This window comes from Pholis gunnellus, assembly GCF_910591455.1.
Source record: "Pholis gunnellus genome assembly, chromosome: 2".
Classification (NCBI taxonomy): domain Eukaryota; kingdom Metazoa; phylum Chordata; class Actinopteri; order Perciformes; family Pholidae; genus Pholis; species Pholis gunnellus.
This window is the reverse complement of record NC_136536.1, coordinates 17,665,909-17,678,104: the sequence shown is the minus strand read 5'-3', so window position 1 is coordinate 17,678,104 and position 12,196 is coordinate 17,665,909. Positions and strand designations below refer to the sequence as shown.

Here is a 12,196-nt window from a genome sequence, read left to right as displayed (position 1 = left end):
AATTGCTTTAAATAATTATTGCTTTGAATGAACTGCTTTAAACTAAGAATTATTTGTCTTTTGAATATGATGCAGGTTTCCCTTTCAGGAGCAGCAATCCTGAAGACTTGTCTAACCATCTCTGTCCAATCTATAGGGACAGTCAGTCAGTAGAAAATAATTTGTTGGTCCTTTAGGCTGTAATGTCCTCTTATCTAAGCATGCATGTAGTTCTGTATAAAGATCTCAGCAACACCTTCTTGCTGCCCATGTCTTGGTTAAGTTTAGGTCAAAGTGCCCTTGTGACTGGTTGAAGTCTGTTAAGCCCACATCCACCATGTGGTGTGCATATTAAATGTGTCTTTAATAATGAAAAAGCCTATTGAAAGATTCACGCATACTGCAGCATGTCAGATCCACGAAGAAATGGAAGTTAAGAGGTCTGCTGATTTTTACGTTTTTATGAAATAGAGAAAGAAAATCCACTGGCTCTGCACACAAGCGTTGGTCAAAGGTAAGAAATTGTTTTAGGGTGTTTCGAAATGCATGTAAATCAAAGCTGCTGCAACCATGTTTATAACTAAAATAAGACCCCCTTCGTCCTTGTGTTGTCTCACTCAACTCCAAAGTCTTCTGTACAGGGTGCTGACTGAACTTCAGCTTGTAAAAAGGACTACAGAAGATTGAACGTGATATCTGGGACCTTTGACCTCGTTCCTATAGCGCAGCTGGAGTCCGTCTGGTCTTTGAGGTGAACAGTGTGTGTCAGCTGTGTGTGTGTGTGTGTGTACTGTTCAGACACTTTAGATGCTGGGAGTGCAGACGGGCTGGGCGTCTCTGTCCTGACGGCCGTCGAAGCATCTGTCAATCTGTCGTATGCATTCTTCTCCACTAATGCACAAACCAACACACACACACACACACACAGGATAGTACATATGAACACATGGAGCAGCTCACACACCTCCTGTCAAACATCATTTCTGCTATTTCAGCACCTTCCAAGCACACATACAGTACATGCAAACAAAGATAAAAGCTATATATTAAAACACGCTTTCAGCACGTAAATTAATGACTTACATGACACACTGATTATACACTCACCCATTGAAACCACAATAACATCGACACAATGCCTCACCATTTATGATGCAGCACGTGCTTCTATCCTAAAAGAAAATGTATACGATAGGAGCCTAACATTTCTGAATTATCTGTGTGCATGGTGTGTGTGTGTGTGTGTCTTTCTCTTCATCTGTAGGTCCAGACAGTGCTACCGGGTTTCCCACTTTATTCCGCTTCACTGAGCCCCCGCCCCCCCGATGCGCACACATTAACAGTCTACCACATGGCCAGTTTCTCAGACACAAAGGAATATCAATGTACAGCACATTGTCTCATTATATATCTTTAAGGGTCAATAAGTTTAATTATGAAAAAAAGAACATTTTTAAATACGCTGCAAAGACATCTGTGACCACACATCTCTTTCCTGGAACAAGGTCAGGTGTAGTCAGGATAATCCAAAGACCGCAGTGAGAATAGTTTTCTGTGTGTTTGGCTAGAGTTTAGTGAGAAAATAATGTTTCGTGATTTCGGTTAAATGATCTTAAAATAAATAAAAGCTAGATAAACAGCAAATGTGATGAGAAAAGTGTTATTTACCTATGCAACACACTTCTTCAAGGTGATTTGGATTCAACTCAAAACAGAAAAGAAAACTCCCAATGCCATATCTTTTTATGTACACAACATTGATTTAAATCACAGCGTGAAAGATACAAATCATAGTTTAGACTCTGAACATTCTCTTAAGTCTGTATTTAAAAAACGTACTAGACACTTCAATGTAAACAGTAATCACTGTGTGTTTGTGCACATCAGTGCAACTATATTCAAGCCTGAATGAGAAGCTTCTCTCCTCCATTAAAAAGCACTTGAACAGATTGAACACTTTTCTCTTACAGCACATGCTTTACACTGTTTAACGGCATCAAATATTCAGCGGGTAAAATACACTTTGCATGAGGCACATATCTTCAGAGGTTGTATAAAAGGAACGGGCAAGTTAAAACTTATAGTTCCCCACTTACTGAATGCGCTTTCTAATGTACTGTAAATAATGTGGAACAAAACAGCAGCTTCAGTCTTTGTGCTCAGAAACTGATATGATATCAATAGAAGTGGCCAAATGGAGAATTGAACAGATTTTCATCAGTATACGTATTCAATGCTTTTTCAGGGCTGTTCTGTGTGAGATGTCCCCCCCCCCCTCCCCCCCTCCCTCTTTAGCTCCTGTACTCATCCCCACAGTCCCCGATAAGTGCCGCGAGGTCCCTGGAGCGTCGCGTCACTGCTGTGATGGCGGCATGATCTTCCACCGTCAACTTCAAGTCGGGGCTGCAGCTGCGCAGACTGTCACCGATGTGTTGCCCCGCCCCTGCGACGCCTAGCCGACAACCGACAATGACCCCCCCCACTGCAGGGCGGTCCAGCACATAACGCGTAGCCACGCTGGCCACTGAGCAGTCGTGTCTCTTAGCAGCGCTCTCCAAGGCGACAAGGAGGTCCTGGAAAAGGCTCCAGCCACCCCAAGAGTTGATCATGTTCTTGTACTTAGAGAGGGAGGCGGTGTAGAGCTCCGCCCTGGAAGTGGGCTCCGGCTTCCCCAGATAACGCTCTGAGAGTAGACCGCCAGCTGAGAGAGGACAGTGATGGAGGAAGAGGAGTGGAGTGAGGGATGGAGGAGAGAGGCAGACGGAGGAGTTAAAAAGGAGTCAGGGGGGGATGAATACAGGATGGAGGGAAAGGAGAGGTCGGAGGAGGCGGCGGGAATAAAGGGATGGAGGAAACGAAAAGATGAGATGGAGAAGGGTGGAGAAGAGGCAGCGAGAGAATGCGGAGAGAAAAGAGAAGAAGGGAGGGCAGTGCGGAGACCATTGAGGTCAGGAGGAGGATGGGATGCAGAGACGGAGGGAGAGGAAGGAGTAGCGATGATAGAGGGGGAGGGAAGAGGACAGAGGATGTGTCGTCACGTCGACTGACTCCATTTTAGAAACCCACCATTTTACATCTTTATACCATAATGGTAAATGTACTTCTTACATCATTTAACTTCATCTTTGTAATTGCTCTACTGGAGAGATATTAGTGTATCTAAGTAAATGAAAATGATGAAAACATTAATATACGATGACTGGATTTAAATCGTAATGCGTTGTATCTCACCCAGAGTGCCGTACGTGAGGAGCTGAATGTTGTTAGCCAGACAGAACTTCTCCATCTTGGCTGCAGGTCGCTGGTCAATCAAAGAGTACTGAACCTGCATGACAGACATGATTAATAGATGTCCTGAAGGAGAGGGTCTCATGGAGTATTGTACTAACATGCGGGTGAGTGGTGCCGGGTACCTGGTTGCTTGAGATGCGGATGCCTCTGCTGGTGATCTCCTCCAGCCTCTGAGTGTCAAAGTTGGTGAGGGCGAGTTCTCCTGACGGAAACAAAAAGGAAGAAACAGGTTGAAGTCTCTTAAAAATACAAATCTTGGATAACAGGAAGGAACAAGAAACGGATCCACATTCCTGTTTTTGACACACTACTGCCTTCAGAGCATATGTGTGAATCCGTATAGGTGTGTGAGATCAGCATTAGAGTCGGACTTTCTTTGAATTTCCAGTCTGCTGAAAAGTCTGCTCATATCGTGATTGAAGTTAAATTGATCCAACAACGAAGTACTGCTCCAAATGAGTTTTTAACACAATCAAATAACATTTTTGGTTCCATCCTTTTGTTATGATTTGATCATAGATGAACAATAACCTTCTATGTATAAATGTATATACAGTAAAACTAATTAGAACATTCAATTATTGTAAAGAAATAAAGAAGCACAAAATATATCAAACTCGCAAACGCAAATATGATAAATTATTCATTTTAAGTTGGACTTGAAGGTTCATTTTCAACCTTAAAAATAGCAACTTGATGAAAAAGTTCTTAACACAAGGTCCATTTAGTTGGTTTTCCTGAAGCTTTCAACCCCTCCTCATGGCCTTCCTCAGCAGATGGGAGTTGCTGTAGTTGAAAAATGTAGAAACCCCAAGTAAGAGGACCGTGTGTTAAGATTAATGATGACTCAAACAGCTAATGAAGCTCTTGAGATGCAGTTGAAAGCTCTGACAAAATAAGCTTAACTCAAGGTCCACTTACTAGCCTTTTCCAAAGAACCATTTCCAGGTCAAGATTGAACAAATATAAAGAAAATGCAGCCTATAAAACAAGAATATATCACAATTTCCAAACATCCTGTACCAATACTGTTAAACCTGTGATATTAGTCAGATTCTAGTGTTGTTGTTTATTCTGTTTATCTGTAGACGTATGTAGAAGTATGTATTGTGTTCGTACGTATGAGTCCCTCCTGCTGCATGTCGGAGAGGTGTCCCATTGCGTCCAGGTATCTTTTGTCTTTATAGTCCCACCAGTGGAACTGAACACAGTCCAGAGTGTCAACCTGCATACGGGTCATGGAGCGTTGCAGGGCCTTCTCCACCACCTGCACACACACACACACACACACACACACACAGTGACACCTCAGCCCCTATTTCTACTTCCAACAGTAAAATAATAAAGACATAAAAACCCACCCACAACATAAAACTGTGACCAAGATGAATACTGAGCCGGACATTTACACGTGAAAAGCCAACTTGTCAGTCCTCTTTGGTCAACAAAGTGTGTCCAGTTTGGTATTTCTGTACTTAAATGTTATTTTTACTTCTCAACCGACACATACACCATCACAAACATATCTGCTATAAGTGAATATACAAGTACCGGTGAATCTCACAACCTAAATCATTTAACATAAAAATAAACATGAGTTGCTTATGTTTGTTTACTGTTGATTCACTAGCATACTGTAGGTATAAATAACATGAACCCATAAATAAAATCTGATTACTTGTCATGTTATTTGTTTTCAAAATCATAAAACAAAGGCTACAGAAGGAATCCTTTAACAGGGACACACCACCAACACATTTCCTGGGAATTTTCTATGCAGCCTTACGTTTGTTAAGTAGGCCAGTAAAGGTGATGCCCTGCTTCTTTATAAAAGACACACAGTGCTCTCTAGCGGATAAAACTATTCTCTCTGTAAAACACGGCAGACTGAGTGCAGGTGTCACTCTTGTCTCAACACATTTGTCAAACGGCTCAACGGCTCACCTTGCGGTTCATTGGTTCTGGTCTCGGCACGTATTTGGTCAGACTCTGCAGAGCTGGGGTGTCGTTCCCAGATGATTTGCACTAAGAAAAGATCAAACAAAGAGTCGTAAAAATTATAATTACAAACTACAAATATTTGAATTGAGCTATGTCTTCTTTCTGGACCTTGCACTTATATATTATAATAATACCATGCTAAATATCTTGCAAATGTATTAAATACTGCAGAGTAGCTTCTATTAAAACCATATTGCACTGCTAAAAACATTTATCATTTAAAAGGATGCAGGAATGTCTGTTGATTAGTTAAATCAAAAAGTGTCAAAAAGCCTGGAAAGCACGTGTAATGAGGTCAAATGTGTGAAAGAGAGAAAAAGCAGTTTGGAGGAGAGAAAAGCTCTCTGGCTCTCTGCACATTATTCCAGGTGAACGGCTGAGACCACGGCCGGCACCATTAAACTGTCATAGCACATCAGCCACAAAAACTCTGATCTGAGCCACACCGGGACCTGTCTGTGTGTGTGTGTGTGTGTGTGTGTGTGTGTGTGTGTGTCTGTGTGTCTGAGCAAGAGAGAGCATTTCTTAATGTATGTGTACTGAGGATCTGCAGCTCTGTGGAGAACACCGACACTAACAGTTGGATTGTCGAATCAATAAACTGGCACGGCTGAGCTCACAGGGATTATACAGTATGAATGACAACTGTGTCCATCACACTTACCTCAATACAACTATGTTCAATAATATAGTTTCTTCTGAATGCTGTCAGTTTACTTTACCGCTGTAGCTCAATGACGGAAAATGTAAAAGCATTAACCATTTTTCCCTAGCTTAGCTTTATTCACAAACATATTCCTGGGAATGCAGTCACAGGTTTTCACAAGCAAAATGCATCGTTTCTTTTTCCTCGAGCAGACTGTTTTCTTTTTGAGAATCTGTGTCTTGGAATCTGTTGATGTTTATTGCTTCCTTTCCGTCTCTTTCTTGTAAAGGACACACACACACACACTCACACAAGCCTCTGTGGAGCACAAACTTCAATCTGCAGCAGAACAACAGCTCCCTCTTGTGTTTTAAAGGTTATTATTCATCTATGATCAAATCCTAACAAAATTTAAAGGATCACACCCAAAATGTTATTTGATTAACTTAAAACCAAATTTGGACCAGTATTTTGTTATTGGACCATTTTAATTTGAATAACAATATGAGAACAGGCAAAAAAAGTCGGGCAAGATGGAGCTTCACTGCATCTGCACTGTGTGTGTGTGTGTGTGTGTGTGTGTGTGTGTGTGTGTGTGTGTACACTGATGTCTCTACAGACAATTCCAGTAATCAATTAAACTTCATAAACTACCGTCTCCATAACTATCTCCAGCATCATGTCAACAAACGGGTCAAAGATGAGCAGGCCAGTTGAACCTTAACAGACATGTGAGTTTATCTATTAGGTTTTAGAAGGAATCCTTTTTCAACCCATAGAGAAGAACTAAATCCCACACTTTAAAACATCAAATATGGTAAAATATTTACAGGGACATGTGTTGCATAGCATGACATCCACATCAATGACTTAACAGTTTATATCAGTTATTATTCATTAAAAGGGAGAAAATATGGAGTTCAATAGTTCCCACCATACAATGAGATATATAAAAATCCTGACAAAGAAACTGAATAACATGATTCAAAGTACATCTGATTATTATTGCATTATTGTTCTCATCTTTGCCACATTATAGCCCCATATAATAATGTCATGTATTGAAAAGGTGTGCGTGCGTGCGTGTGTGTGTGCGTGTGCGTGTACGTGCGTGTGTACGTACCTGGCTGTTGAACCGTCCAAATATTTCCTCTGCAGGCCCATAAATGTCTGCCATGTCAAATGTGGTCAGACCAGCGTCTACGTAGGCCTGCATTGCCTCCACTGGACAGATGAGAGGGACACATTTTTTAGATTAACTGTATCATTAATATTTGTGTTATTATATTCACAATCATAATTAGACTATGGAATAGATAGTTAGAAAGAGACTAGTTTAGAAATCCTAATTTTGCACATCCAACATGTGTAACTTATTTGTTTGAACACTTTGACTACAAAGAAACTGTTGCAGAAACATGGCACTAGTGTAACGAGACTTTCCACCGCCAGACTGAAGCGCTGTCTATTAGACAAACTCTATGTCCTTCCTGGGATTTTGCATTTGCTTTTCTAAGCCAACACACCCATGTTTGACAAAGGAATAATATCGAATTGTTTATGATCTGATGTCTTTATCAGATCATACATTTAATCTACTACAGGACACGTTTTCTGCTAGGGATCGTTTCCACAGATTTCCCAAAACACCCAGATGTTTTCATGATCGTTCACCTGCTTTAGCATTGTCCACCGCTCCGTGCGCTCCGGATACCTGCCACATTCCGTTCAGCACGCGGCAGATCTCCAGACCGCCGGACAGTCTCACTCTGGGAACCGGGGCCATCCTGCTGTCAGTGCTGGAAGAGGCCTGCGGTTTGAAATCACACACGATTTATGCCTTTCTTCCACGTTTAAACGGGAAAAAACATATTTGCTCGTTAGATCGTTGTGGGTCCACTTCATGCATTAACCGCTCTAAAACTGCAGGATATCAACATTCAAATCAGATACATCAATACAAGTTACTAACGATATGTCAAGACGAACCACCGCCAGGAGAGAAATAAGCTACAAGTCACAACAACGTCCTGCAGTTACAAAACATGTTTTTGCGTAACTGAGTTACAAAAGCCACGAGCGTTTCCACCAATCGCTGACTCTGTTTAGCCGGAAATAAACTTCTTCTTCTTCTTCTTCTTCTTCAGCAGGTTTGCTGCTGGTTTCCTGCCCTCTACTGGAAATAAACGGTCACTTCTGTGGAGAAACACCTGGAGCTGTTTCTGAAAGAAAACCTCTTTGCAGGGCAGCAATAATGAAACACGGAGACGTGATACAGTAAAAAATAATCTTTACTTTTCCTTTACATCACATTAATAAAGCCCCGTACTCAAAGCATGCCTTCCAGACAACATGCTGTAGCAGTCCCATGATACATTTCTTGTCACTCCACTGTTGCTGCCTTCTTCTTCTTCTTCTTCTTCCTCTTCCTCTTCTTGCCAGGTGTAGCATCAGCCTGTTCTGCTGCTGCTGCTGCTGCTGCTGCTGCCGGGGTGTCCTCCGTCTCTGAAGCTTCAGACTCTTCTTCTGAGGCGGCAGGTCTCTTCTCGCAGGTGGACGGGCTGAGCGGTGCCGGTGCCGCAGCCTCCGGCTTGCTGTGACAGAGCAGACGGCTAAAGTCAATTTCAGAACTAAATAGTTGCTCATCTGTACCAAACAGCTGCTCTAAAACGTGTCAAATTTCATGTAGTTTGTGCTCATAAAGTTAATTGAAAGTGAAAAGCACGAGTCTACAGAGTCGGATTTGATATAATTGTAGATTTCAGAAAATTACACCACAGACCTGCGACATTCTATTTCAAGCTCAATATTTTAACAAAAATAAAGTTGAATGTGACTGAATGCACAAAATATGTAGTCTAGATTGTTTCCATCTTACAATTTACAGGCAATAAAACAGCATTATAATGAACAGATGTGACATTTTCCCTTGGAATTACAAATACTGAGCAAATAAGGCTTAATTACAATAGGATTTTACACCTCATTACTTCACCTTATCTGAACCTCTGGCTCTGGCCTCTTATTCCCAGCCTCACTGTGCTTCTCCAGCAGAGCCACGAAGAAGCCGTGTGTGCGAGTCTTGGTGGTGCTGGCGCGAAGACACTGAGTGAGTGGCTCCAGGCCACGCTCTGGCCACTGAGCTAGCAGAGGAACCAACCTGGAGGAGAAAATATGAAATGTATTTCAGGGAACAGTAAAATCCAGAACAGAATTCAAAATCTTTCTTCTCACCTACAAAAGCCCTAAATGTTCAGGCACCATCATATCTAGTTCATAGCACCCTATTGCCCCATTAGAGCACTGTGCCCCCAGAATGCTGGGTCACTCGTCGTATTTGGCTTCTTCTTCTGGTTTTTGTTTTGAGTGAGTGGAAGTGGACTGCTCCTACCTGAAGCCCGGGTTCTGCTGCAGACAGGCCGTGACGACGTCCTCGTTCTCCTGGCTGTGGATGGAGCAGGTGGAGTAGACCAGGCGCTTCAGGCGAGGGAACTTGAGGCCGTGGTTCAGGCACCGCAGCTGGAAGGAGGCCAAGGAGGCCAGGCGAGCCTGAACCTCGCCAGCAGAAGACGCATCGTCCCGGAGACACACCATACCTGGACCCCACACACAGAGCATGCATCATAAATTACATTTAAATCTAATTTGTTTGTGTACAGGTACACTAGTATTGCATATAAACTACAACTACTACTTGTGAGTAAGGAAAGAAAGTGAACTTGTGAGAGGTATACAGGTTTCTGATTAGTTTCCTTTATGCACATCGGCTTCTGTCACTTGAGGGACAAAATTAGATAATTACAAACAATCAATATGATGATGCTTAGTATTATATTATTATTTTTTGTATAAGTGAGAGCCTGACATAAAGGATGACTTGTCATCTCGCTCTTCTGTAAAATGTCCCCTGTGACTTATACATTATCATATCGGACATTATTCACTTCTTAATACTGATGCAACAATGAGCATGCAGGATGCTACTGTTGCAGCTGCTCGCGGTAGAGCGCATTCATCTACTTCAGATGGTCAGTTACTGTTATCCAGTAGTTCCCCACCTTCAGGTCAGTTCCCTCTAAAAATGTCCCAAGATACATTTGACAAGTCGTGAGATGATTAGTGGGAGAGGAAAGACGATAAGACGTTTTCATTTCTTTAATCTTTGTTTTTTTTTGTGAAATATTGGATAATTTTACTTCTTTGGGCCACAATCTGTTATTTCAATATGAGAAGTTTCGAGGGGAAATGTCTTTGCAAACAACTCATGGAAATCTGAAATGTGACAGTGGACCCCAACTAGCCATTACTTTTATTTTCTGTAAAGCATCACAAGCCTGTCAGAAACTTAATGATGATTGTTTAAATAGTTTTCTTCATCTGAAATGTAACCAGTCACTCTTGCTGTCGAATACATTTGAATGTAGAAGTATTGGGTTACATGTCCAGATATACTCTAGTAAAGTACACATCATTTTACAAACATTTAGCTTTGTATTGCTTATATATTACAATTATTACCATGCTAAATATCTTGCAAATGAATAGCTTTTGTACTGCTAAAAATACTGTAAATATAAAAAGGATGCAGGAGTTGAGAGAAGTGAGAAAAGGCCTGGAAATAATGTGTAATGAGGGTAAAATGTGAGAGAGAAATTTTACTTTAGTAATATTATTGTGTATATCTACTTGGTTACTTTCCACCACTGGCGATAACATGTAATTTGGTTGGTGGTGCTGCTTAGCTCCTGTGATGCTCCAGAACACATCTGTGCAGCTGTAAGAAACAGACCCTCGCTGGGAGGTTTAATCAAGTTAAAACTGCTGCTCAGCAGACAGTGATACTGGAAGGATGCAGTACTGAGCAGAGGTGACGCACCAAAACGCTTTATAATAACTGCCTGATTGCTCGAGGGATATTGTGATTGCATATAATTGTACGATGCATGAATCATGTGACTATAAAACCATAGCCACGTGATTGATAGGCTCACTGGGACCTCAAAGCCTCTGGGGTAAACCTGTAAAGACAGCAGACGGGTGATCAGAAAGCTGGATCGCATACACAGAAATAACCCTTTGTTACTCTACCTGATCCACTGCAGGATGGATCCAGCAGGACGTACTCAACATCTTTAAACTGCGGGCTGTCAGGGTCCACCTTCAGGAAGTCCTGGTTGGCCAGCTGCGGGCAGGTGACCCCAACTCGGAGCAGGAGAGTCGCCATGGTGGCCAGACGCTTGGCATCCAAATCAAAGGCAAACAGCCTGCCCTTGTTCTTCATGATGGCAGCAAGGTGGCTGGTTTTGTTGCCAGGGGCAGCGCAGGCATCGATGACATGGCTGCCAGATGGGGGGTTGAGGAGGTAAGCGGGGAGGCAGCTGGCTTTGTCCTGCAGGATGATGTGGCCGGCCTTGTACAGGAAGTGGTCATGGAAGTCAGTTTTAGGAGGGAAGGCCAGCAGCTCTGGCAGATGCAGGTCCTGCACAAAGTCTTTCCTTCTCACGGTTAAGTCCTCCAGACTGCCGGCCTGTCCCAGGTAGGAGAAGCCATCCCTCTTCAGGTAGTCCACAGCGTCCTCCACGGTGGTCTTCAGGGTGTTCACGCGCGCATACCTGGGCAGCTGGACCCCGACAACCCTCTGGACGCTGACCGGGAGCAGGTCGCCATTCTTGCTGACGTTCTGCTTCACCTTCATGCGGGCCAGCGCCGCCTGCAGTCTGGCGCGATGCTTCATCATCATGGTCTTCCAGGAGCCGCCGCACTTCAGCCCCCGGCCGATCAACAGGTCGTAGACCAGCACTTTGGCCAGGTGCATCTTCAGCTTGGTCTGTTTGAGCAGCTTGGTGGACTCGATGATCTCCTCCAGGATGGAGGAAAACTTCTCGGTCTCACAAACCAGAGCGAACAGCTGCTTGATGTTTGCAAATTTGCTGTCGTAAACCAGAGTTTTCACAGCGCCCTGCTTCATCTCGGCTTTCTCCAGGACCTCAGCAGCTTTTATGTACAGAGCCATGGCGAGAACGTACGAGCTTACCAGCTAGCTGAGAGACGACTCCACTCTTTCGCTAGTTTATCGGCTACTTGGTGGCGTTTCCCTCTTGACAACAGTCCGGACACGTCCCTCGTCCCACCGGGGCTTTCCTCTTCTCTGAGCGGCAACAAGCGGCTTTGTTTTTCTCATTCACGTTTCAGAAAAGCAGCTTCGTTATGTCGTTCCCACCATGCACATGGCAGAGGAAGAAGCTTGACTCCGGAAGTACTAGGAGACGCACTGTTTTC

General features: G+C 43.1%; 2 protein-coding genes across 2 annotated transcripts; both read right to left on the bottom strand.

Moving 5' to 3' along the window:
* Nucleotides 1-1,339: 1,339 nt before the first annotated feature.
* Nucleotides 1,340-8,026, bottom strand: LOC306710431 (uncharacterized protein). Its single transcript, XM_079178985.1, has 8 exons — nucleotides 7,890-8,026; nucleotides 7,592-7,727; nucleotides 7,041-7,141; nucleotides 5,215-5,295; nucleotides 4,390-4,537; nucleotides 3,393-3,472; nucleotides 3,211-3,304; nucleotides 1,340-2,680 (listed from the first exon to the last, which is right to left on the bottom strand). Exons 2-8 carry the CDS (start codon nucleotides 7,701-7,703, stop codon nucleotides 2,271-2,273), a joined length of 1,026 nt encoding a protein of 341 aa, XP_079035111.1. The 5' UTR covers nucleotides 7,704-7,727; nucleotides 7,890-8,026; the 3' UTR covers nucleotides 1,340-2,270.
* A 198-nt stretch (nucleotides 8,027-8,224) lies between these two features.
* On the bottom strand, nucleotides 8,225-12,123 carry nsun5 (NOP2/Sun RNA methyltransferase 5). Its single transcript, XM_079168995.1, has 4 exons — nucleotides 11,006-12,123; nucleotides 9,309-9,513; nucleotides 8,913-9,077; nucleotides 8,225-8,511 (listed from the first exon to the last, which is right to left on the bottom strand). The coding sequence occupies exons 1-4, from the start codon at nucleotides 11,928-11,930 to the stop codon at nucleotides 8,301-8,303; spliced, it is 1,506 nt and encodes a 501-aa protein (XP_079025121.1). The 5' UTR covers nucleotides 11,931-12,123; the 3' UTR covers nucleotides 8,225-8,300.
* Nucleotides 12,124-12,196: the final 73 nt, after the last annotated feature.